Genomic DNA, 23,578 nt, shown 5'->3' on the forward strand with positions numbered 1-23,578 from the left:
TCCGTGTTTGTTTTTGGGAGATGGGTGGAGTCTTATCAATAACAATCTGTGTTGCAAAATTTAGTTCCAGTGCTACACTGGGAGATCATGTATACATTTTGTGAAGTGTGAATGACCCCATCAAGTGTATTCGCACCCATCTCCCTCATTTCAAGTTGCTCTGACAATTCCATTGTTGAGTTTGCCCACTTTGGGGTGTTAGCCCCTTTCCAGCGTCCGTTCTCCAAGGAATTGCAGTTGTAAACCTGAGACAAAAATAATGCAGAGAATCACAGTTAATTCTGACATTATCAACAGCTTCACAGTCAGGTTTGGACTTATTTGAATGGCACTATTATGCCTGATGCAATTTTCATCCTGGCTGTCGCATGAAACAGAGTTTCATCGGCCAGGTCTGAATTGTTGCTGTTGTTTTAGTAAAGTGTGTGACACCTTAAAACTGTTCTTACAGTCGAGCCTTCACAGTCTGCTGTGAGCATTAGAGACCCCAGTTCTGCTGGAGAATTTTTCTGAATTAATCAGAGCTTTTATCGCTCATATTGTCATGAATTCCAATGGGTTGGTTCCCATGGCTTTATTTCCAGTTGCTCTCTTTACAGTCAGATCTGTGGGCAGAAATTAATTCACCTGTTTTGGTGTTGTCTGCTTACGATGTCACACACACATTTGATTAATTGAGGTCTCTGTGACCTTTAAAAAAATTAGGTACTTCTGCATTTTAGGTGTTGCACCTCGGTGACGGTGAATTGGTTTGCTATTATCAGTGCCACACATGTAGCTCTAGCTGTGTTCTTGTAAAGGCAAAAGATAACAGCACAACCCCTCCCTTTTGGCACTGGGAATTGAACCAATGCAACACAACAATATTAAATCCAATACATGTATTTATATGTATTACCTCGTTATTTCATCTGACTCCATAAAATGAAAAGGTTTTAAATGATTATGTTAATCATTAACTTTAGGTTTCTATTTTCTTTCAATTCAATTCTTATACATTGTGTTATACTCAGTAATCAAGATTCCGATAACATTGAGTCTCGCACCGGTCAGAGTACAATCTCTTTCGCAAACTCGTCAGTCTTGGTCATTCAGTAGAGGCCATACGACTGATATCTTGGATGCCCGTGCTACACGTTGATCATTCCAAGATATTTGTATTCAGTCCCCTTGGATTTGAATTCTCGTAATTAATGCAAATTGCTTTTAATCAGAGGCCCATGACCACCACCACAGAATCAAGTGACCAACTTACTATCTCTAATAGTGACTTTCTATAATCATGCCGTGGTTTTCCACGTCTACGTAATTAGAGCAATTTTACAACAATCAGGAATTAGGGTTGCCCTATTTAGATTGGTCTAACAATTTTGTTATTGTTCTAAACGGAAGACGTCTTTAGTCTTTCAACCCGCAGTCCAAGTCTACGTATCTGAACGCCAATGTGTTAGTCGGAGCTCTAAAACATCAGCCTGGTGTGCTTTAATGCTCCACCGAAAAACTGTGTTTTAGTCCGTGTTACTAACCTGAGCGTAGTCTTGTGGTGTCATGGATGTACATGATCCACTGAGTTATTAACACAACATACGTTATAGTATTTTCATGGTTAATGCAATTGTAAATAACACTGTAGCCACATGGCAATTCTATGCTCCACATGGGAGACAAACAAATTCAACATAGAAACACATTTATTCTGTTTTTACAAGATACATGGTCTAGAATGCATAGCATCTACAACCTTTATCCTAAGTGTTTCATACACTTACAGTAAAGCAATCTTGTTTTTTTAAAGAATAAACTTAAATAGCCTAGGTGTTTTTATTAACACAAATAACTATGTGTGTTCAATGCGCACGTTTATTTACAATTACAAATTTGAAAATACAAGCAGGATCACTGCAATTTGGATGTTTTAACTATTAAACTCATTGCTATTAGGCTACTAGCCCACCAGCAAGTGAGGTTAATAGGTGAAGACCTTGCATGAACAATGCAGTTAGCTCACTGAGAGTTGTACCTTCAAATGAGCGATTATCTTTACCCTTAGAAAGGAATTTCCTGTTTTTCTGAAAATAAGGTGGCGGTCGACCCCTGCCCAATGACCAACATGTTACCTCTGAATGGCCTATTTTCTGACAGGAACTGCAAAACCTGTTCTCTTTGCCATAGGTTTGACTGCTTTGTTCTCCTGGAGTTTGAGGATTTTCATGACTCTCTAATGCTTGAGCACCATGCGGTCTGGTACATGACTCTGCGCTATTGCGGTGCTGCATCACCTTAAGAACTGAAATAGGCACACTTCCTCGAGTTGCACATGCATTTTCTGAACTAAACATTTCAGATTCATTAGAGCAAGTCACCTCATCTAAGAAATGAACATGCTTTTTAGTCCCATCACTGTTAAGCGTTTTGGGAGGCATGAACTTTTTAGCTACTAGTTCAGCCTTGAGATCTGCAATGGTCTCCTCTTGATTTTTACACTTCTCAGTCAGGGCTAACAGCTCAGTTAGTAATTTATTTAGCTGTGTTTGAAGATCTTGAATCTTTGCCTTAGACTTTTCTGCTTCTGTGTTTTTAGAATCCACTTCTTTACATCTAGCATCTAGACTTAATGATTGAAATGGTTCCACATTACGTAGACTTTTACAATCTCTGAAGTTTAAAGTCTCAGTTTTTGCAGCAGGTTTTGACTTCTTTTGGAGTTTGTCATTACACTTTGTGCGAGTCTTTACCGGGCATTGTTCTTTTGGCTCATCGTGTCTTAACACAGGAGCTCGGTTACGAGTTTCTCTCTGTGGCTTGTATGTTAATGCGGCATCATCATCATTTTGATTCTCAAGATCACAAATGTCATCCAGTGCTGCTTGTTTAACTGCGGCTACTGGAAATCCTACATTATCGCAACAGTCTTCGAGAGCAGATATGTAGTTATTGCCGGTTTGCAGTTTTCTTTGGAGCTGATCGATTTTTGTTGCCATTTCTTCGCGCTGTCTAGCCCACCCTCGTTGCTCGTATTCTGCCGCTTCGACTTTTGCTCTTAACTTTTGTAATTCGTCCGATCGCAATCTTTCAATTTCTTTGATATTTGTTATCGTTCGTTCATTCTCGGCCATTGTTTTGAGGTCGTTACAACGAAGCAAATAAACAATTGCAGCGGGAATTCTCTTGTATTTTGATTTTGATTTTAGTTGCGCGCCCTTAGCAGAATACCAGGATATAATTTCGTTATTGGTCCACTTCATGTTAAATCCTTTGTCGCTTAATTGAAAGAGGAGATCTTGTAGTTGTACGCCTAGTATTCCCATAATTTCCTCATCTACACTACAGCTGTGCTGTCCCTGGAAAGTCATGTTTCACGTCTAATTCTTACACAATATCGGATTTCTACGGTTCCGATCTATAGTGGGTATACCGACCCGTTCTATAAATGTGTCTATATGTGTGAGTTGCAGATAAACTTTCCCTCAACAGTTCTAAAAGGCAATGAAAATGTACTTACCACAGCAGTTGAAGAAAGAGAAGCTCAAACCTCTTGTTGGTTTTTAAAATCCAATACTTCACTGAAAAGACGTTGCTCGTAAGAGAGTTGCAACATCACGTCGCCGGGTCACCAAATTGTAAGGCCGCCCAAATCGTCCCAATGGAGGCTAACGATCGGCGGGTGAAGTTCGCTGCGCGTTCGTCTTTTCAGCGGGGAAAAGGGGATTTTATTCCAATTCCTCGTTATCTGACTCCATTTAATTATAATTTAGAATTTAGGTTAGAATGCCAATTGGTTATTTGGTCATTTATATTTAATAGTTTAACTACACATTTAATTATTCCGTTTAACCCTTTGTTGTAATTATGTCCGTTCATAACCTGAATAATTCCAGAGCAAGTCAGAATCAATCAAAGTATAACAATTTATTAACAATCAGGTAAATGTATAACGCCAATTACATAATCAATTCAAAGGTATACTTCACATCAAATACCCTAAAGTAAAGAATGAGATGTATACCGGACTTATCAAGGTTACATAATGCTGCATGGGTTAAAACGTCCAGCATTACGGGCTGACCTGAGTACAGTATCGAGCCCTGAGCTCTTTGCAACATTTCCTTAAATACCCAAAACCAGATACATACCCAGAACCATTTGAAACTCTTTCAAATGGAAACACCAGTTAACAATAGGAATTTGCATTGATCAGGTCCTATAGACCTGATTAGAAGAGAGGCCAAATGGCTGAAAGCCACACCCACCATACACCAAGGAAAGATATCTTTAAACCCTTAAAACATTTATGATGTTCTAGTTTACTTCTGTGGAGTTGAGATATTTGTACCAGTCGCACTGAGACATTTCAAATGATATCAAACACATATGATACTCGATCGTGTGGATTGACATTGTAATATAGAGATTCTGGATGCATTTTCAGTGATCTCAGCATGAGCCTGCAGGTGAACAAAGAACCTTCCAAAGGGCTCTGCAGCTGCTAAGACAATTTCGTCATCTCAAGGATTGAACCAACGTCTAACCAACGTCTAACCAACGTCTAACAGTGATCCCATAGGACCACCAGAGTTTGACCCATTGGGATCAAGAGGTGGAACTGTAAGACTGAAAAAACTAGTATATGCCGAAATGTCTGAATGAAGAACAAAGACTCTCTGAGAAAATAAGGAAATTAACATCTGAACTGTCCCTCACACACCACTGGAGACGCAAGTCTCACCTCACTATCAGCTAATCTACATCTTTCCCTATTGACTCCCTCTCCCCCAATTCATTCCCTCTCTCATGCTGAGATCACTGAAAATGCATCCAGAATCTCTATATTACAATGTCAATCCACACGATCGAGTATCATATGTGTTTGATATCATTTGAAATGTCTCAGTGCGACTGGTACAAATATCTCAACTCCACAGAAGTAAACTAGAACATCATAAATGTTTTAAGGGTTTAAAGATATCTTTCCTTGGTGTATGGTGGGTGTGGCTTTCAGCCATTTGGCCTCTCTTCTAATCAGGTCTATAGGACCTGATCAATGCAAATTCCTATTGTTAACTGGTGTTTCCATTTGAAAGAGTTTCAAATGGTTCTGGGTATGTATCTGGTTTTGGGTATTTAAGGAAATGTTGCAAAGAGCTCAGGGCTCGATACTGTACTCAGGTCAGCCCGTAATGCTGGACGTTTTAACCCATGCAGCATTATGTAACCTTGATAAGTCCGGTATACATCTCATTCTTTACTTTAGGGTATTTGATGTGAAGTATACCTTTGAATTGATTATGTAATTGGCGTTATACATTTACCTGATTGTTAATAAATTGTTATACTTTGATTGATTCTGACTTGCTCTGGAATTATTCAGGTTATGAACGGACATAATTACAACAAAGGGTTAAACGGAATAATTAAATGTGTAGTTAAACTATTAAATATAAATGACCAAATAACCAATTGGCATTCTAACCTAAATTCTAAATTATAATTAAATGGAGTCAGATAACGAGGAATTGGAATAAAATCCCCTTTTCCCCGCTGAAAAGACGAACGCGCAGCGAACTTCACCCGCCGATCGTTAGCCTCCATTGGGACGATTTGGGCGGCCTTACATGTGTGTGTGTGTGTGTGTGTGAATAGGGTTTTTTTTTCCGGTTTTGCATTTACTTAATTATTTCTATTTTTCTCTACACGCTGAGTCTACACGCTGATATGAGCAAATATCCAACCATATGCACTAAAGTTAGGGGGTGTTTAGCCATGCTTGAAATGCTGGTGTCAGAGTTATACTCACAGAACACTATAGTTATTCACAACCATGAAAGTTCATTATTTGCATGTGTTTTAAAGCCTTGCCGGTTAAACATTTCATTCACATGCATGCTGAACGCACACTGTCTGTCAAACACACGTGATTACTGGACTAAGTAGTCTTACTGCGCTACTATTGTCAAATATACACAAGGTTAACATATGTAAACACAGTCGGTTATGTCTAAAGTGAAAGTAAAATTGCGTTTTTGTATATGAGATGCGAGCAGGTTTTAAATTGACAGCTAGTGAACACTTGTCCTTAAAGAGTCAGTTCACCTCTAGAATTATGTTAATAAAACAACAAAAGACTAAGAAAAAAATTACTCATTGATCTTGAATTTAAAATACATTAGCTTTTAATCAATGTATATTATATATTGAAGATTATGTAGTTTTAATTTTAGCCTACATGTATTAATTAAATGTCATACTCAAATGCTACTATAACATCTCTGAACTGCCACTGTAAATCTTTATATATATTTATTTTATATTATACAATACACTAGGAATGTGTACAAGGTTTTTTTTAAGTAAAGTTTTAAGTTTTAGTAAGGTTTTTAAAAGTATTTTAAGTAAAATAAATAAAGAATATTGCAATAAAAACATTTTCTCCTTAACCTCTTTCTGTTCCTGTCACCTAAGAATAGAATAGAAAAAACCGAACCGAAAACTTTGGTTAAAAACCAAGGTATGTATTGAACCGTGGACTATATATATATATATATATATATATGCATACATACAGACATACACACTCAACAAAAGGATTATTAGGAACACCTGTTCAATTTCTCATTAATGCAATTATCCAATCACATGGCAGTTACTTTAGTTTTCAAATGTCGCAAGTACTTTCCTGCGAGCGCGAGGTCTTTTTTCCCCTCTGCCGTCACACACACCTCTCTCTGCGTCTGCCCTGTTCAATGAATGGCTGAGGGGAGCTGCACGCATGCCGGTGGACATACACAGACAGCAGTTGACAGACTAAAAAGAGTGAGCTATACAATAGCACACAGGGTTGCCACAGATTTCTCACTTAAAGATATCTGCTTCTTTTGATTTATATTTAAAGAAATTAGTTATGATGAGTTCCATTCTTCTCTTGTGCGTATTGCTTATATTATTCACTATCACAGAGCTTTATTTCATCCAGTTTCTCAATTCAGATTTTACACATATAAAAATGTTGTAATTCACTATATCATCATACTTCTATTGTATGAAAAAAAAGGTATAGGAAATGAAAACATTTATTGGACAGTCAGCTGTATTATATTATTTTAAAATACAGTAAATGAGCATGGGTTAGGAGAGAAAACAAGTTAGGCAGGCTGAACGTAAGGACGGCGTGATGACGTCACGGGTATGCTAATTGACGCACAACGTCATCTAGCGACATTTAGCGACTTTTTGGGCAGGCTTTAGCTACTTTCCTTGGAAAATAGTTGGCAACACTGGTCCTGTGGGCGAAAATGTCTTGTTGATCCTAGAGGTCAGAGGAGAATGGGCCGACTGATTCAAGCCGATAGAAGAGCAACTTTGACTGAAATAACCACTCGTTACAACCGAGGTATGCAGCAAAGCAGTTGTGAAGCCACAACACGCACGACCTTAAAGTATATGGGCTACAACAGCAGAAGACCCCACCGGGTACCACTCATCTCCACTAAAAATATGAAAAAGAAGCTACAATTTGCCCAAGCCAAAATTGGACAGTTGAAACTGGATGGTAGAGTCAGAATTTGGTATAAACAGAATGAGAACATGGATCCATCATGCCTTGTTACCACTGTGCAGGCTTCTGGTGGTGGTGTAATGGTGTGGGGGATGTTTTCTTGGCACACTTTAGGCTCCTTAGTGCCAATTGAGTTCATGCGACGAACAACCGTACAAGTCCAAAAAAACAAAAAATGAGATAACCATGCGACTTGAATGTATGAGTGCCACTTTGTATTCAGAATCATTTCAGAGGTGTGTTAGCGTGACCAAAACTATGTATTTAAACTTTAAAATAGTCCCACGCGGAAAAAACGCCTATGTCCACAAATGGAAAATGGAGACGGCGGTTGCTTTCATGTCCGCTGCGGACATTAGGCAAAACCTCGGCAAAAAAGGAGTGCGAACATAAATTAATGGAAGGACAGAGCAAGGAAGTCTTTGAGGGATGCTGGAAAACATATGTGAACCAGAGAGGAGAGGAAAAATGTGGAAAAGATTCACCAAAAGAGGTGAGCGAAAAACCGTATACAAAGTATCTACGTAAAGTTAGCATTTACAGTCAGAGGGGCGTGTAGGCTACTGGGAGTTGTCTACTACAGTTCATATAGCTTACTCTATTTAAAGGATCAAGTCATGAATGGGAAATTAAAGCTGAGAAAATTAGGATTCATGGGACGTTTTAAACATGTCTCTACTCCTTATAATCACGGAGAAAGGAATCGAAACGCTTTAGCGTGTCTCTAACACCAGCCCAGCTGCGTCACGGAGACTAATGCTGCCTTAACGTGCTATCGGAATTTTGATCATTCCTTGATTCATTCCGTAATCAGGTCGTGATAACGAGATCATTGCATTCAGATATCAAAATGTGAGGGCGTTCATGTGCAATTTTTACCTAGGAAACTCATATTTACGATAATTCCGAGAGCACGTGACGGCAGCATAACATTACATTGTTACATTGATTGTGTTTTATGTACTGCGGGCAGGATTTTATATACATGTACAAGCATATGTAACTTCATCCCCAATCTTTAAGACGTTTAGAGTAGAATTTGTTGGCTTTATGTCTTCACTGAAACAGGTATAACAAAACAAAAAAAGTAATTGACATGTTTAAAATATTTAATATTTTACATGGATCAGCTGCTGATCCATGGTGTGTCCAAACAAAAGGGAGCCACAGCCTCTACGAGGGATGGAAGCACTGGCTGATCACCAAACAGATGAAGAATCACTCAGTGAACTGATTTAAACAGTCAGTTTAAATGACTGAGATTTCAGTCATTTAAAACCCCCAATCAGAGCTTTTCTATGAAAAGAACATGTATACTATCCAGTGTTTTACCTAAACGTCCAATCTGGCAACCATATGCATGCAAGCTCTCTCGCGCACGGATGATCTATAAACACCAATAAACAAGTAAGCTGCAGTTTAGCAGTCTCCATTTGAGATGTTCTGCTTAAAGTGTCATTCAGTCAGTCTGTGTTTTGTGAGGACGGTCAGGACTGTGTGCTGCTAGCTGCTGATATAAGCCAATCAGAGCAGAGCTTTAATATTCATGACTCTTCCAAATAAGGCAAAACAGAGCATTACATCCTAGGGACAATTTATAGGGTTGTAAATGTACCTGTAAAACTGTATCTGGACAATGTTTGCCCTTAAAGGACAACTCCGGGGAATTTTTAAGTTTATCTTGATTGTTATACCTTTATGAGTACAGTCTATAGAAGAAAAAAAAAACTAACCGGATTGGTGCTTGCAACACTGAGCTATTACAGTTAATGCCCAGAGCACCCACTCAGCTAAAACAGCAGCTATGGGGGCATACAAGTAAAGGGTGTCTTTGTGCCTCTTAAAAGACACAAAATGCAATTAAAATGAATGTCCAACATGAACAGGTCCCTTACATGACAACGCGATGAGTTTATAATAAGATTTTTAGGTTTTAAAGTAAGAATAGAATAGAATAGAATAGAATAGAATAGAATAGAATAGAATAGAATAGAATAGAATAGAATAGAATAGAAACATTAGCATCTAACCTTTGCTTTGAGCCCATGTGTAGCTGATTGGTGCACTCCTGGCCACTGGCAGCTGCTCTCCTCTTTCTATTACGAACTTCCTGTTATCTAGAATTGAATCCTTAATGGGACGAATATGCTTCGGCAGGGCTTTGTAGAACCAGGCTCCAGAACGTTTCCACACCTTTGAAGAGCATGGTAAGGAAAACAAATGAAGCACAGGTCAGTATAGACTGATTTAAGGTAAGTACCCAAAGAAACAAAGTAACTTCAAGTGGCCAAAGACATGGAGTTATGACAGAAAGCTCATCTGGAGAGAATCAAGCATTGCTTTTAAACTTTAACTTACATTTAACCCAAAACATTACAACTGCATGTCCAGTTAGCCAGCAGTCTCTCTAAACCTGTGTAATGTTTTTAATGTTAAAATACTGTTAAAAATCTCCTATTTCTGCATCATATCATATCTCATATATCATATCATATCTCATATATCATATTGGTAACACTTTGTTTTAAGGTTCCAGAATAATGCATTAGTTAAGTATTAATTAATTTTTTTTTTTTTTTTTTACAATTAAGCATTTGTTAAGCATGCACATACTGGTAATTAATAATTAACTTTGCATTAAAGGTCTGGAATTATGCATTATTTAAACTAGTAATTAATGATTTATTTGTTCACAATTATGCATTAGTTAAGCATGGACACAGTAGTAATTAATGATTAACTTAACATTATATTAAGGGTGTATTAGTCATTATATACAACTTAAGACCAATATTATTTTTAGAGATATAATTATATTTCTGTGCCATTCTGTAAAGGTGAATGGACAATAAACTAGTAATTATTTTTACATTACTGCTGGTTTTGCCATTATAAATTGCTTAAATTGTATAATAAAGACAATTGGGCCCCCAATTCTAAAGGGAAAGTTTTATCCTCATTATGAGGAAACATATGAAGATAAAATGATGCCAGAAGATTGCAAGAGTAAATTAAATTTGCATGCAAAAAAGAAGTTTTGTAAACGTGTAAATAGCCTTTCAAGTGTAGCAATTTACTGTTATTCATAAGTGTAATTTGTGTATTGTAAAACTGCATCTTCATGTTAACGCAAAATAAATATGATCTGTATTCTTCTGACTTTTGACACATTTCTTTTGCCAATTTACAGACACAATCATTGCAGGCCTATGAGCATCGATTTGAAAGCAAAAACAACTGAGCCAGGAACTGCAAAAGAGATTGACCGTGTAAAACCAACCTTTGTGCAAAAAAAGTCTATGTGCAAAAGTCACATTCACAGCTCACATATCTCAAATTCAAGGCCAAAACTAAAAGCCAAAACCGTTTAAAAATGCATTTATTTATTATTTTTTGTATTAATAGTAGACGTTTCAAATTAAATTGAATAATTTTGAAAATACTGGATTTAAAATTACAAGCCAACAAAATAAAATAACCACACTTTTAATGAAATTAACTTGGACAGAAAATATATTAATATTAAATCAATATATTATTATTTATTCAGTACAGAATCAGATTTAACAGATTTTTTCCCGACTAATTATCCAAATAATATAGAGCAGAGATATTGCGTTTATGCAACAGTTCGCTCGCACAATAAGAAACAACACCGGGGTGTGTTTGAAAACGTCTCGGTTACGTATGTAATCCTCGTTCCCTGAAGGAGGGAACGGAGACGTACGTCAGAACTGAACCGACGAACTGGGATCTGCCCTCAGAGACCTATCCACTTCGAGTGTAAAAAACGAGCCAATCGGAGATTGGCATGTGATCCACACATTCCACGCTCCGCCCCGCAGCGCGGGTATAAATAGGAAGTGGAATGGTAGATCAAATGCTTTTTTCAACTGAGGAGCCGAATCCGTGACTGGGCTCCTAGCTGAAGCACAGCTCCTGGCGACGGGACGTACATCTCCGTTCCCTCCTTCAGGGAACGAGGGTTACATACGTAACCGAGACGTTCCCTTTCAGTCGGTCACGTTCGACGTACGTCAGAACTGAACCGACGAATTGGGATCCCTTTGGAAAACGCCAGGGTGCTGGCCCTTCCAGCGTCCTGCTTGAGCGCACTGGACCGTCTAGTATGGTACGGAAGTCAGGGCTCCAAGCAGGGAGGTCAGTCACTGCTGTTTCTGCAAGACCCACTTAGAGTGACCATAGACCGCTGGGAAGCGTGCCCTCTCGGAAGAGGTACGCTGCGGGGCCACGTCCTTCAGGGAAGGAGTGGTGGCGGAATACACATAAGGACTAACCTGGCAGGGTAGTGCAACATATGGCAGTCTCTGGGGTGGTTCCAACCTAATAGTAGGGGGGAAAGAACACGCCCAGAGACGACAGAGCGGGCTCTGTTGAGGGAAAGACACAGGGCTAGCCCGAAGGGTAGCTGATACCGTGGACGAATACACATATGGGGTTGCCGTGAGGGAACCACTACATATGGAACCCAGCCTACAACCACGTTCCACAAGCATACGGGTGCAGGCCTAGCGTCAGACGGTCCGCAACGTCTGACACCGCATGGGGTGACGTAGGAGCTCGACAGGGTTAGCCGGTTTCCCGGGGAACACAACTGGAGACAATAAACGCACGTATCCGGCCCAGAGGGCGGGAGTGGCGTTGCAAGTCGACACTTAGAACGGGCACTTAGCGCTCCTGGCCACCCGGGGAGAGGATGCGGGAAGATACCGGCTCTACACGTAAGCTATAAAACCTAGCAAACGTGTTAGGTGTCGCCCAGCCCGCAGCTCTACAAATGTCTGTCAGCGAGGCGCCTTGAGCCAGCGCCCAGGAAGAAGCAACACTCCTAGTGGAGTGTGCTCTTACACCGAACGGGCAAGGCACGTCTTGGGACTGGTAAGCCAAGACTATAGCATCCACTATCCAGTGGGCTAACCTCTGCTTGGAGACAGCCTTTCCCTTCTGCTGGCCTCCGTAACAGACGAAGAGTTGCTCTGAGGTCCGAAAGCTTTGGGTCCGGTCAATGTAAGCGCGAAGAGCGCGGACCGGACACAACAAAGCCAGGGCTGGGTCTGCCTCCTCCGAAGGCAGTGCTTGCAGGTTCACCACCTGGTCCCGGAAGGGAGTGGTAGGAACCTTGGGCACGTATCCGGGCCTGGGTCTCAGGACAACGTGAGAGTTACCAGGCCCGAACCCTAGGCACGATTCGCTGACCGAAAGTGCGTGCAGGTCCCCTACCCTCTTGATCGAAGCCAAAGCAGTCAAGAGCACTGTCTTCATTGACAGGATTTTAATCTCAATGGACTCCAAAGGCTCGAAGGGAGGGCTCTGAAGTGCTCTGAGCACTAGAGCCAAGTCCCAAGAGGGTATCGAGGATGGACGAGGAGGATTTAGTCTCCTCGCACCTCTGAGGAACCTGACCATTAGGTCGTGCTTTCCCACGGACTTACCTTCGACTGCGTCGTGATACGCCGCTATTGCGGCTACGTACACTTTGAGGGTGGAGGGAGACAGCCTTCGCTCCAACCCGTCTTGCAGGAAGGAAAGCACAACACCAATCGAACACCTTCGGGGGTCTTCCCGGCGGGAAGAGCACCACTCAACGAACAGGTTCCACTTCAGTACATAGAGGCGCCTCGTAGAGGGGGCTCTAGCTGAAGAGATGGTATCTACGACTGCTTGTGGTAGTCCATCTAGAACCTCTGCATCCCGTCCAGGGACCAGACATGAAGATTCCAGAGGTCTGGACGCGGGTGCCATAGAGTGCCCCGTCCCTGAAAAAGAAGGTCCTTCCTCAGGGGAATGGGCCAAGGAGGGGCTGTCGCGAGGAGAGTAAGTTCTGGGAACCAGGTCCGGTTGGGCCAGTACGGCGCAACTAGCAAGACCTGCTCCTCGTCCTCCCTGACTTTGCACAGAGTGTGTGCAAGAAGGCTCACTGGGGGAAACGCATACTTGCGTAGGTCCCGGGGCCAGCTGTGCGCCAGTGCATCTGTGCCGAGGGTACCCCCGGTCAGGGAATAGTACCACTGGCAATGGGTCGAGTCCGGAGAGGCAAACAGGTCTACCTGTGCGGCTCCGAACTGGTCCCATATCAGCTGGACCGCCTGGGGGTGGAGTCGCCATTCTCCCGGAGGTGCTGGCTGCCGAGAGAGCTCGTCGGCTGTCTGGTTCAGCGCACCAGGGACATGCATGGCCCGAAGCGACCTCAGATGCTTCTGACTCCACAGGAGCAGGTGGCGGGCGAGTTGGCCATGAAGCCAGTGTTGGAACGGTCTCATATGAAGCAATCCGAGCGGCGTGACCGTGGCTACGGATGCCATATGCCCCAGGAGCCTCTGAAAAAGTTTCAGTGGGACCGCTGTTCTGCCTTTGAACATATTCAAGCAGTTCAACACCGACCTGACTCGCTCCTCAGTGAGGCGCGCAGTCTGGTTGACCGAATCCAGCTCCATACCGAGGTAAGAGATTCTCTGCGTAGGGCAGAGCTTGCTCTTCTCTCGGTTGACCCGAAGGCCCAACAGGCTGAGGTGACTGAGCACCATGTCCCTGTGTTCGCACAACTGCTCCCGAGACTGGGCGAGGATGAGCCAGTCGTCGAGATAGTTGAGGATGCGAACGCCGCGTTCTCGGAGTGGAACAATGACTGCCTCCGCGACCTTCGTAAAGACGCGAGGCGACAGGGACAGCCCGAAGGGCAGGACTTTGTACTGGTATGCCTTCCCCTCGAACGCAAAGCGTAGGAACGGTCTGTGTCGGGGGAGTATAGAGACATGGAAGTACGCGTCCTTCAGGTCGATCGCTGCAAACCAATCCTGGGGACGGATGCATTGAAAAATGCGTTACTGCGTTAACATCCGGAACGGGAGCTTGTGCAGGGCCCGATTCAGGACGCGCAGGTCCAGGATTGGCCGGAGCCCACCCCCTTTCTTGGGCACGATGAAGTAGGGACTGTAGAACCCTGTCTTCATCTCGGCTGGAGGAACCGGCTCGATCGCGTCCTTCGCCAGTAGGACCTCGATCTCTGACCGCAAGACTTGAGCATCGCTGCTTCGCACTGAGGTGAAGAGGATGCCCTTGTACTTGGGTGGCCGGCGCGCGAACTGAATCGCGTAGCCGAGTCTGATGGTACGGATGAGCCAACGGGACGGTCGAGGGAGCTGTAGCCACGCTCCCAGGGACCGTACCAGCGGGACCAACGGCACCACAGACATGCCCGGGGTGGGGCAGCGCAACGGAGAGCTCTGGCTCGACTCGGGAGGCCCGGAGGCGGCCCGGAGTGTCGCGCAAGCTCTCCTGGTGCGGGCAGGGAGCGGGTGAGAAGGCCCGGAGGCGTCCTCGGAGCCCGCTTGACTGCTCGCTGCCCGGAGGCAGACAGGTGGGATGCTCAGACCCGACTCGGGAGGCCCGTGGGCGGCCCGGAGTGTTGTCTGAGCTTTCCCGGAAGAGGCAGAGAGTGGGTGAGAAGGCCCGGAGGCGTCCTCAGAGCCCACTCTGCTGCCCCCTGGCGAGGGGAGGGGAGGGAGGGAGAGACAAAGCCCGGAGGCGTCGTGAACTGCCACCCTGACCCTCTTGGGGCCCAGGGGGATAGGAAACTGCTCTTTCTGTGAGTATGTGGGTACTACCGAGCTCCGGAGAGCTGGCGGCAGATGAAATGTACCAGTCGGGTCCCCCGGTCCTCCTCCGGGGGCTGTGGGAGGGCTGCGGACATCATCTCCCGAAGAGCAGCTCTTGTCCTCCCTGGGCTGCCTGTCTCAGGGCCGCTTCCCCTTGCGCTTGCCGGCAGGCTTAGCGGTCTGGACAGGTTGGGCGCCACCCTTGCGCCCGGCACCCTGCTCGGCCTGTGGAGGCTGCTGCTTTTGCTTGGCAGGGGCGGAGGCGGACGCCGGGGGACGCCCTCGGCGATGAGCAGGCGGGGGAGCTGCGGCCGGCGACTGGGTGGAGGCAGCAGCAGGTCGCCGGGGCAGGATGTTCCTGATAGCCTCCGTCTGCTTCTGGGCCACCGAGAACTGCTGGGCGAAGTCCTCGATGGCGTCGCTGAAGAGGCCGGCCTGGCAGATAGGGGCGTTCAGGAATCGCACCTTGTCCGCTTCACGCATATCTGCCAGGTTCAGCCACAGGTGGCGTTCCTGGACCACCAGAGTGGACATCGCCCGACCCAGGGAGCGTGCAGTGACTTTCGTCGCTCGGAGAGCGAGGTCCGTCGCCGCACGCAGTTCCTGCATAACGCCCTGGTCGGAACTTCCCTTGTGCAGTTCCATGAGCGCTTTGGCCTGGTAGACCTGCAGGAGCGCCATGGCATGCAATGCCGATGCGGCTTCTCCACAGGCTGTGTAAGCCTTGCCGGTTAGCCCGGACGAGAACTTACACGCCTGGGAGGGGAGGCGCGGGGCACCACGCCAGTCCGCAGCGGTCTTGGGACACAGATGCATCGCCACTGACCGCTCGACTGGAGGGATTCCCACGTAACCCTTCACCGCACCGCCATCGAGGGAGGTGAGGACGGAGGAGTCCGTCGATCGCGAGCGAGCGCTATACGGCGCTGCCCACGACTTCGAGATCTCCTGATGCACTTCCGGGAAGAAAGGCACCGGGGCGGGGCGGGGCGCTGAGAACCAGCACGGGCCGTCCCGAGAAACCAATCGTCCAGCCGCGAAGGTTCGGGACACGGTGGAGGGTTCCACTCGAGCCCTACGCTTGCGGCGGCCCGGGAAAGCATAGCCGTAAGCTCTGGGTCAGACTCGGGCAACGCTGTCACACCCGAAGGGGCCAGCGCAGCCGAATCCTCATCCTCAGAGCCCATTAGCTCATCCCCCGATGCTGTGACCGACATCCTGTCTTCCGCCGGAGCCCCGAAGGAAACGGCTGGCACTCCACATGAGAGGTCAGCACGCTCCTCCGGAAACTCCACCGGCACAGCAGAGGGGGGAGGGGCCCGAGGAGCCATATGACCCGGCGGGTTTGCCCTGACCGTCACCCTCAGGTCCCCACCCAAGTCATCAGCCAGAGTAGCAGCCCTCTGCTTAGGCGCAGAAGGACCGCTAGACCGGGGGATGCGCGAGGGTGCTCCACCTGCCTTGAGGTATTGGAGTCTGGACCGTAACACTGCGATGGTCATGTTCCCGCAGTGGGAACATGAGTCATTCACGAACGCAGCCTCCGCGTGCTGAATGCCCAGACACGAGAGACAACGAACGTGACCGTCAAGCGGGGACAGAAAGCGACCGCACCCAGAAACACACGGTTTGAATGACATCTTGAAAAAGACGCAGGGTCAAACCGTGTTGCTCTTTTAGGATGGAAAACTGCTTTTTTAGTTGTGCTGAAGCACTCAGAGATGACCACGGTCAGCACGCAGTCCACAGTGCAAGCCTGCGTGTGACACTCAAAAGGGGGAAAACGCCCAGCGAACCAACAATGGAAGCTCTTTTGTTGAATGCAAACAATTGCAACTTGGTCGGTCTCTCGCTGAGAAGCGCTGTAACACCCGCACTGGCAGTTCCTTCCTTCTCTCCAAGACTCAGTCTTTTAACACTCTTTGTGGAAACAGCAATGAACTGTTCGGCTCCGAAGTTGAAAGCATTTGATCTACCATTCCACTTCCTATTTATACCCGCGCTGCGGGGCGGAGCGTGGAATGTGTGGATCACATGCCAATCTCTGATTGGCTCGTTTTTTACACTCGAAGTGGATAGGTCTCTGAGGGCAGATCCCAATTCGTCGGGTCAGTTCTGACGTACGTCGAACGTGACCGACTGAAAGGGAACCCTCCTTTGTGTGGAACTTCTTCCTAAAATGTCACTTTAAAACTACAGTAGCAACAAAGGAATGCAAAGTTGCTTTATTGAAGCTTATTGTATTATTAGAGGATTTCCCATGAATGTTGTTTTCATTTTAAAATTAAAAGCAACATCCTTGTTTGCAAACTTGTTTCAGTCCCTTCCAATATAAGTCTTTGCTACTGCCTCACTCATAAAGACCATCTAATGGCGCAATAATGTAACTTTCAATGAAGCCAAAGTCACAATCACTAAAAAAAATGCTTTCTCGATACAAAATACAGCATGTTATTTATATAAAATATTATTTTTCAATAAACAATATTTTATATAAATAACATGCTGTATTTGGTATTGAGAAAAGGTTTGTTAGTAATTGTAATTTCAACTTCAGTGAAAGTTACATTATTAAAAAATTAACAAATAAACAATATTTGCCATTATAAAAGTATAAGTAGTTTGCACAATAGTAAATATGCACAAGCAAACAGTTCAGTCAAAAGTAAAAATGCAGAAATATCAGAAATATGTGAAGGCTACATGGTGCTAGCCACTGCCAGGGTTTTTGACCATTTTCACAAAAATGTAATAGCCCATAGAATATTTTGTTTTATGAATATCTGACCATTCAATATATCAAAAGAAAGAACTACAAAAAAAAACAAAAAACAAACAAAAAACACATGTATTCACTTCATTCACTTCTGAATACTTCATGTATTCAATTTTTATCAACACTTAAATATGGGTAAGTTTCATATAAAAAAATCAACATAAAGAAACAAAAAGCTGAGAAAATCATGTTTTTGTGAAAGACTGCATCCAGAACGGATTTAGAGCAATGATCAAACACAGATGGAGTAGATCGAGTTCATCAACACCCCTAATGGTTACACAGTCCTGTAGCTCTTGCTGGGTCCACATTTCATTCAGATATTTCATATGCTGTTTAATGTTACATTATATTACATATGAATTTGCTTACATATGATCACTTGTTTTACTCCATCTTCATTGTGTGCGTTTTGATCAGGAGATCAAATAACAAATACCAGATAATTCTGTGTTTGGCGGGGAAAGAGTTAAAGCCACTTCTTTGAAAAACGTAAATGTAAATTGTTAATAATTGATGTGGTATTGAATACAGGTACTGTTAACAACTGCTGGAATTTTGACCGTCACATCACCAATCAGATCACTTGCAGACCAGCCGAGTCGAGTAAGTGGAGCATGTTTGGAATCTTTATTATCTTGGCATTTCCATTTTGTGCTTAAAAAGGAAGGTCTACTTAATATGGATGAAAAGTGGTTATGCTTATTCAAGTTCATGTCATACCACAGAACCCAGCAGACAAGCAACTGCAAGGCCATCATTTTCAAGAAAATGGCACTTAATCAGTTGACACACACCAAAAATTCAAACAGTCCTTTCAAAACACATGATCCCTCTGAAACTGCAATGCTCTAGAGATGTTCTGAGAACACTAGAGTCTAGTGCCAGTCACTCTCACAGCGTTATAAGGAGAGACTGACGCGTGGCAGGCCAGGCCCCGCTGTAGCCAGGAAGACCATTAAGAAGTGATGGACAGCAGGCTCTCAAACGTCACGATTGACAGAAGCTGCCGGAGTCTTGGCAAACAGCATCTCCCAGCTGTACCTGCTCAGCTACAACTCCATTTGCACAAACACTGGCCAGACAAAATAATGCAAAACTAGCTGCTTGCAGAGTCAATAATACATAGCCTTCCTTGTTTTGCACGTTTTTCATTGGTCTTAACCTCTGACAGTTTTGATGTGTGCAACAAACATGCAAAGGAAATAAATGTTAAATATTCTTTGAGCATAGATGATGAAGGTTTTGTGTTTAGTGCAGAAGCCAAAAGTATAGAGGAAGCAACCATTTTGTATTCCCCAGGGTTCCAATTTCTGCTCCCCAGCAAGAAGAAAAAGTACATTTTAAACTACAAGTGCAATCAGTTCATTCACAGTGGAAAAAAAGACTTACACAAATCACAAATATAGTGTGTGAACAGTAGTTTTCCCAGAACTGAGTTTTATCAGTGGGAGATAACGTGTAATTTAGAAAAACGATCCACTTTGATTCACAACAAGTCAGTTTTTGCCCCATTTTCTACTCAGTGTAAAGCTCCCTTTTTATAGTAGCCTACGTGAGTAGAATCAGGTTGCTATGCTATCAGTCTGGTTTTCTAAGTGAAACAAAATGCATTGACATTTTATACTTGGCAATAACCAGTGTTGGGTAAATTACTTTAAATAAGCAATTAATTACTAGCTACTAATTACATCTTCAACAGTGTAACTAGATTACGGTACCAATCACTCTCTCTAAAAGTATTGCACTACTTATTACTTTCTAAATCCCATATCAATCTTGACCAGTGGAACAAAAGGATTGAAATTAAACCGCTCTTAATTATTTCAAATAAATAATATAAAATTCCATAAATTATTGTTAAACTGACAAAGTATTTAAAGGGAAAATGTGAAATTAAAAACATTCATTTTACATTAGATGTTAAATCCACTATTGTTCTATATAGAATTATCCAATAGTCTATACAGTATTTACACTAGCAGAAACCATTTAATTTACAGAAAAATTAAGAGTAATCCCATACTTTACTTTTTCAAGGAAAAGGTCATTCAATTACAGTAATTACGTACTTAGTAATGCATTACATCCAACAGTGGCAAATAACATAACATGAAAATAACGACAAAATAATCACTGACAGTGAAATGAAAGACATTATAATGTACATTATGCATTAAAATATGTAATAAAGGACTACGGCTTCTTGTGAAAATTGAATAAAATTGACTAGACATTTGCCAGACTTCAATTAGAAAGATTTTACCTTCCAAAGGATTATTTAAAAGCCCTGTTCTTGGCGATCCCATCTTTCAAACTTTAGTTAGTGTGTAATGTTGCTGTTAGAGAATAAATAATATCTGTAAAATTATAAAGCTCAAAGTTCAATGCCAAGCGAGATATTTTATTTAACAGAAGTTCCCTTTCAAAGCCTACAGCGAACGGCCGGTTTGGACTACAGCAGGAAGTGCACGGATGTAATGACGTAACTACACTCTAAAAAATAATTCAGTGGCTTAGTAAATATCACAGTAATAATTAACTTTATTAACTAAAACCATCAAGTAAATTATATTGAGAGATTTTATTAAGTTAAACATACCAAAATAATTGACTAAAAATCCAACAGTTAATTTTGTCTAAAATGTATAGTTATATTTAAGTTTTTTTCACTAAAATAATTTAGTATTCAAATAACCAATTATTTATTTTAAATATACTTAATACATTTGTGAAATTTATTTCAAAATATTTGAGAATGGAGAATTAAACCGATCTGTTTCAAGAACCACAAATATTACTTAATTAAAATCAAGATTATTAATATTTAACACACACTGAAGAAATTGAGTAAATTTACTCGATTAAAACAATGCGCCCCTCCCCCACCCGCTGACGTGACGACAGCTCGACGGTTGAGTGAGTGCGGATATTTGAATTCTCCTCAGTCACCAGAGCAGTTTCTTCTTCTCAGCGTCGCAGAATTGGGGCATTTCCTCTGTGAAATTCAGGTTTGTATGTTTTGTTTTATCTATATAATCATTACTGTGCTAAAAGGCATTTTATTTAATTCAAAACAACATACAGGGACAGTGTGAGTCATCTTAAGTTAACGTGTGACGTTGGTCTTTGAAACGCCTGCTGTGTTGCTCAAAACACACAACTTTATTCGTAAAGATAATGAATATAATGAATTTGGATGATAAAATCTTATTAAAACTGGGCACTGTTTGTTTATTTTCAGGTTATGGAGTCTGGCGCCTCCTCGCAGCATCTTTCATCTACGGTCTCAAGTTCAAAGTCCACCCGCAGACCGCTAAGGTTAGTCCATCTCAGGCTCGAGAAACAGCGCTGATACGGTGGAAATGGGATAACAGACCGGTTGATTACACTTGAATTACTTTTAAATGTTTAATTTTTACTTCTAAAATGTTTGTTACATGATTTTAAATGTTGTAAAATAACTGTTATTCTTAATATGTCAAAACAGTAATATATGCTACGTTATTGCTGTAACGTTACTCGTCGACAATAAAGGCCATGTCATATATAAGTGTGTTTGTGTGGACTGTGGGGTATTTTACAAAGGTTTAGAGGAAATTAAAGTTATACTATACAAGTTAGTAATACTCATAAATAAAAACAGTTCATATTAGTCATAAATATTGGTTCTTAAATGCTTTTTACCCAATTTTTTCTACTCAATTGAATTTGTTAATGTAACAAATGCAGTTACTCAGATCTACTTAATTTTTTTACTTACATTTACTCAGACATATGGTGTCTATAATTGATTTCACTGCTTTAAAATTTACTCAATTTTTTTAGTGTAAAAATGTTTCACCAAAAAAATTGAGTAAATCATAGTATAAGTTTTTAGAGTGTAGAACCGTTTGTTGACTAACTCTCCGCCCACAAGAACACGCAAAATAGGCGGCATGGTCTTGTTGCTCTCCCACGTGGAGAAGAGCGTGCATTCAGCGCTTGCATCTCCCCGTTATGGTAAGAGGCGGGACCTTTCCGGGCAAAGTGTGCTAAGCTGCTGTCCAATCAGAACACGGGAAGCGCTGGCCCAATCAGAACTCGTTACGTGTTTCTGAAGGAGGGACTTCATAGAACAAGGAAATCATCAGGTCGTTTTTAGGACAGAGGAAGCAGCGCTGTACAGATAAGTAAATTGTGTGAAAAATACTGTGTTTTTTTACACACGGAACATGAACTCATGTTATATTGCACACTGTAAACACAATCAAGGCTTCAAAAACACACGAAAAACGGGACCTTTAAAAACCTGATCTACCAGAGGAGTCAAGTGTGTAATTTGTTGGCCCAATGTGCTAAGCCAACTGGGTAACTCCACAAACACAGTGTCATTTATGTTTGTCATGTGGAGGAATAAAAATGTACTTATAAATAAATAAACAAGCAAAAATATATAAATGATATACATAAGTAATCCATTAGTACACTGATTTCCACAAAAAGTTTCAAGTCCATGACTGGTGGTACTAAAACATTGTTTGGTTCTTTTTTTTTTAACCCAGCCTAATTTACTCAGCCAATTATGCAAACTTGGGATGAGACCATAGCCGCGGTAACGTATTTTAAGCAGTGGGACTGGGGTTACATAATATGCACACCACAGGGCAAGAGAATCAGCACACGTGACGAGAGTGATGCACGATATCATACAGAACAATAGTAGAGGTAAAAGTGCACGTGTGTTAATAAGATTTTAATTTCCTTGTTAAATACAAGTCAATGTGTTTTATAGTTATAGGTATAAGCTTCTCTTTAAAGTCAGTAGCGGAGCCAGAGGGGAGTCCAGGGTGGCACTCGACACCCCTGACATTTGACTGGCCATCCTGGGTGCCACCCCAAAATCAAGATCGCCATTTCCATTTCACATCCTATTGAAAGAAACATGTATTTTGACGTGCGGCAGCGCGGCACATTGTTCACGTATTACCGTTAAATATAAAGAGAAAAGAGGAATTATAATAAAAGTTGTTCACGATCCTGCACCGCCATTCATAGTTTTCCATTAAACAACACAATTTGTCTTAAAACATTGTTAATGTATGACTTCTCTTTTGGAAGAGTGTGTATAGACTAGCTTTTTTTTTCTTTTTTCTGTTCCGTCTGTGTTTATGGAAGGATGTTATAGCCTAGTTTGAGCTTTTGTTGTTGTTGCAGTTTTTACAGCGAAATGCATCAATGCCACCTTTTTCATTCTTGAAGTGAACCTTTTTGCCTGTATGTGATTAAATTTACTGGATTGCCGCTGAACGAGGCGCGTTTGCTGCATGACATATGGCGCTTCATCAATAGGGTGTTCAATTTCTGTAGGCAACCTGAATATTGTTAGAGCTGAACCTTTTAAGCAATTAATTCTTAGCACTGTTCTCATTTTATGGCTGACTGTTCACTTGTATTCGATAATGTTTAAAATAGATGTACTAACTTGAGCCCCATTTCCACCAAAATTACTCGGAACAATTTGTACCAGGAACTTTTTTACAGGAACTTTTCTCCCCCCCCAGACCTGCAGCTGTCTGCGTTTCGACCGTGATAAAGTTCCGAGAAGATTAGGCAAATTAGTCCGGTGATGTAGGACTGCGCGCGACTGTTCCT

At 42.5% G+C, this 23,578-nt stretch overlaps 1 protein-coding gene across 1 annotated transcript in view; it reads right to left on the reverse strand.

Annotated features, from left to right (window-relative positions):
* The window catches only part of LOC137070535 (rab effector Noc2-like), a 133,584-nt gene that overhangs the window by 43,464 nt on the left and 66,542 nt on the right, over positions 1-23,578 (reverse strand). The window contains exon 6 of the mRNA XM_067437771.1: positions 9,583-9,745. Coding sequence (XP_067293872.1) covers positions 9,583-9,745 — 163 coding nt within the window. The remainder of the gene's footprint in view (positions 1-9,582; positions 9,746-23,578) is intronic.

Source organism: Pseudorasbora parva, chromosome 3, assembly GCF_024679245.1.
Source record: "Pseudorasbora parva isolate DD20220531a chromosome 3, ASM2467924v1, whole genome shotgun sequence".
Classification (NCBI taxonomy): domain Eukaryota; kingdom Metazoa; phylum Chordata; class Actinopteri; order Cypriniformes; family Gobionidae; genus Pseudorasbora; species Pseudorasbora parva.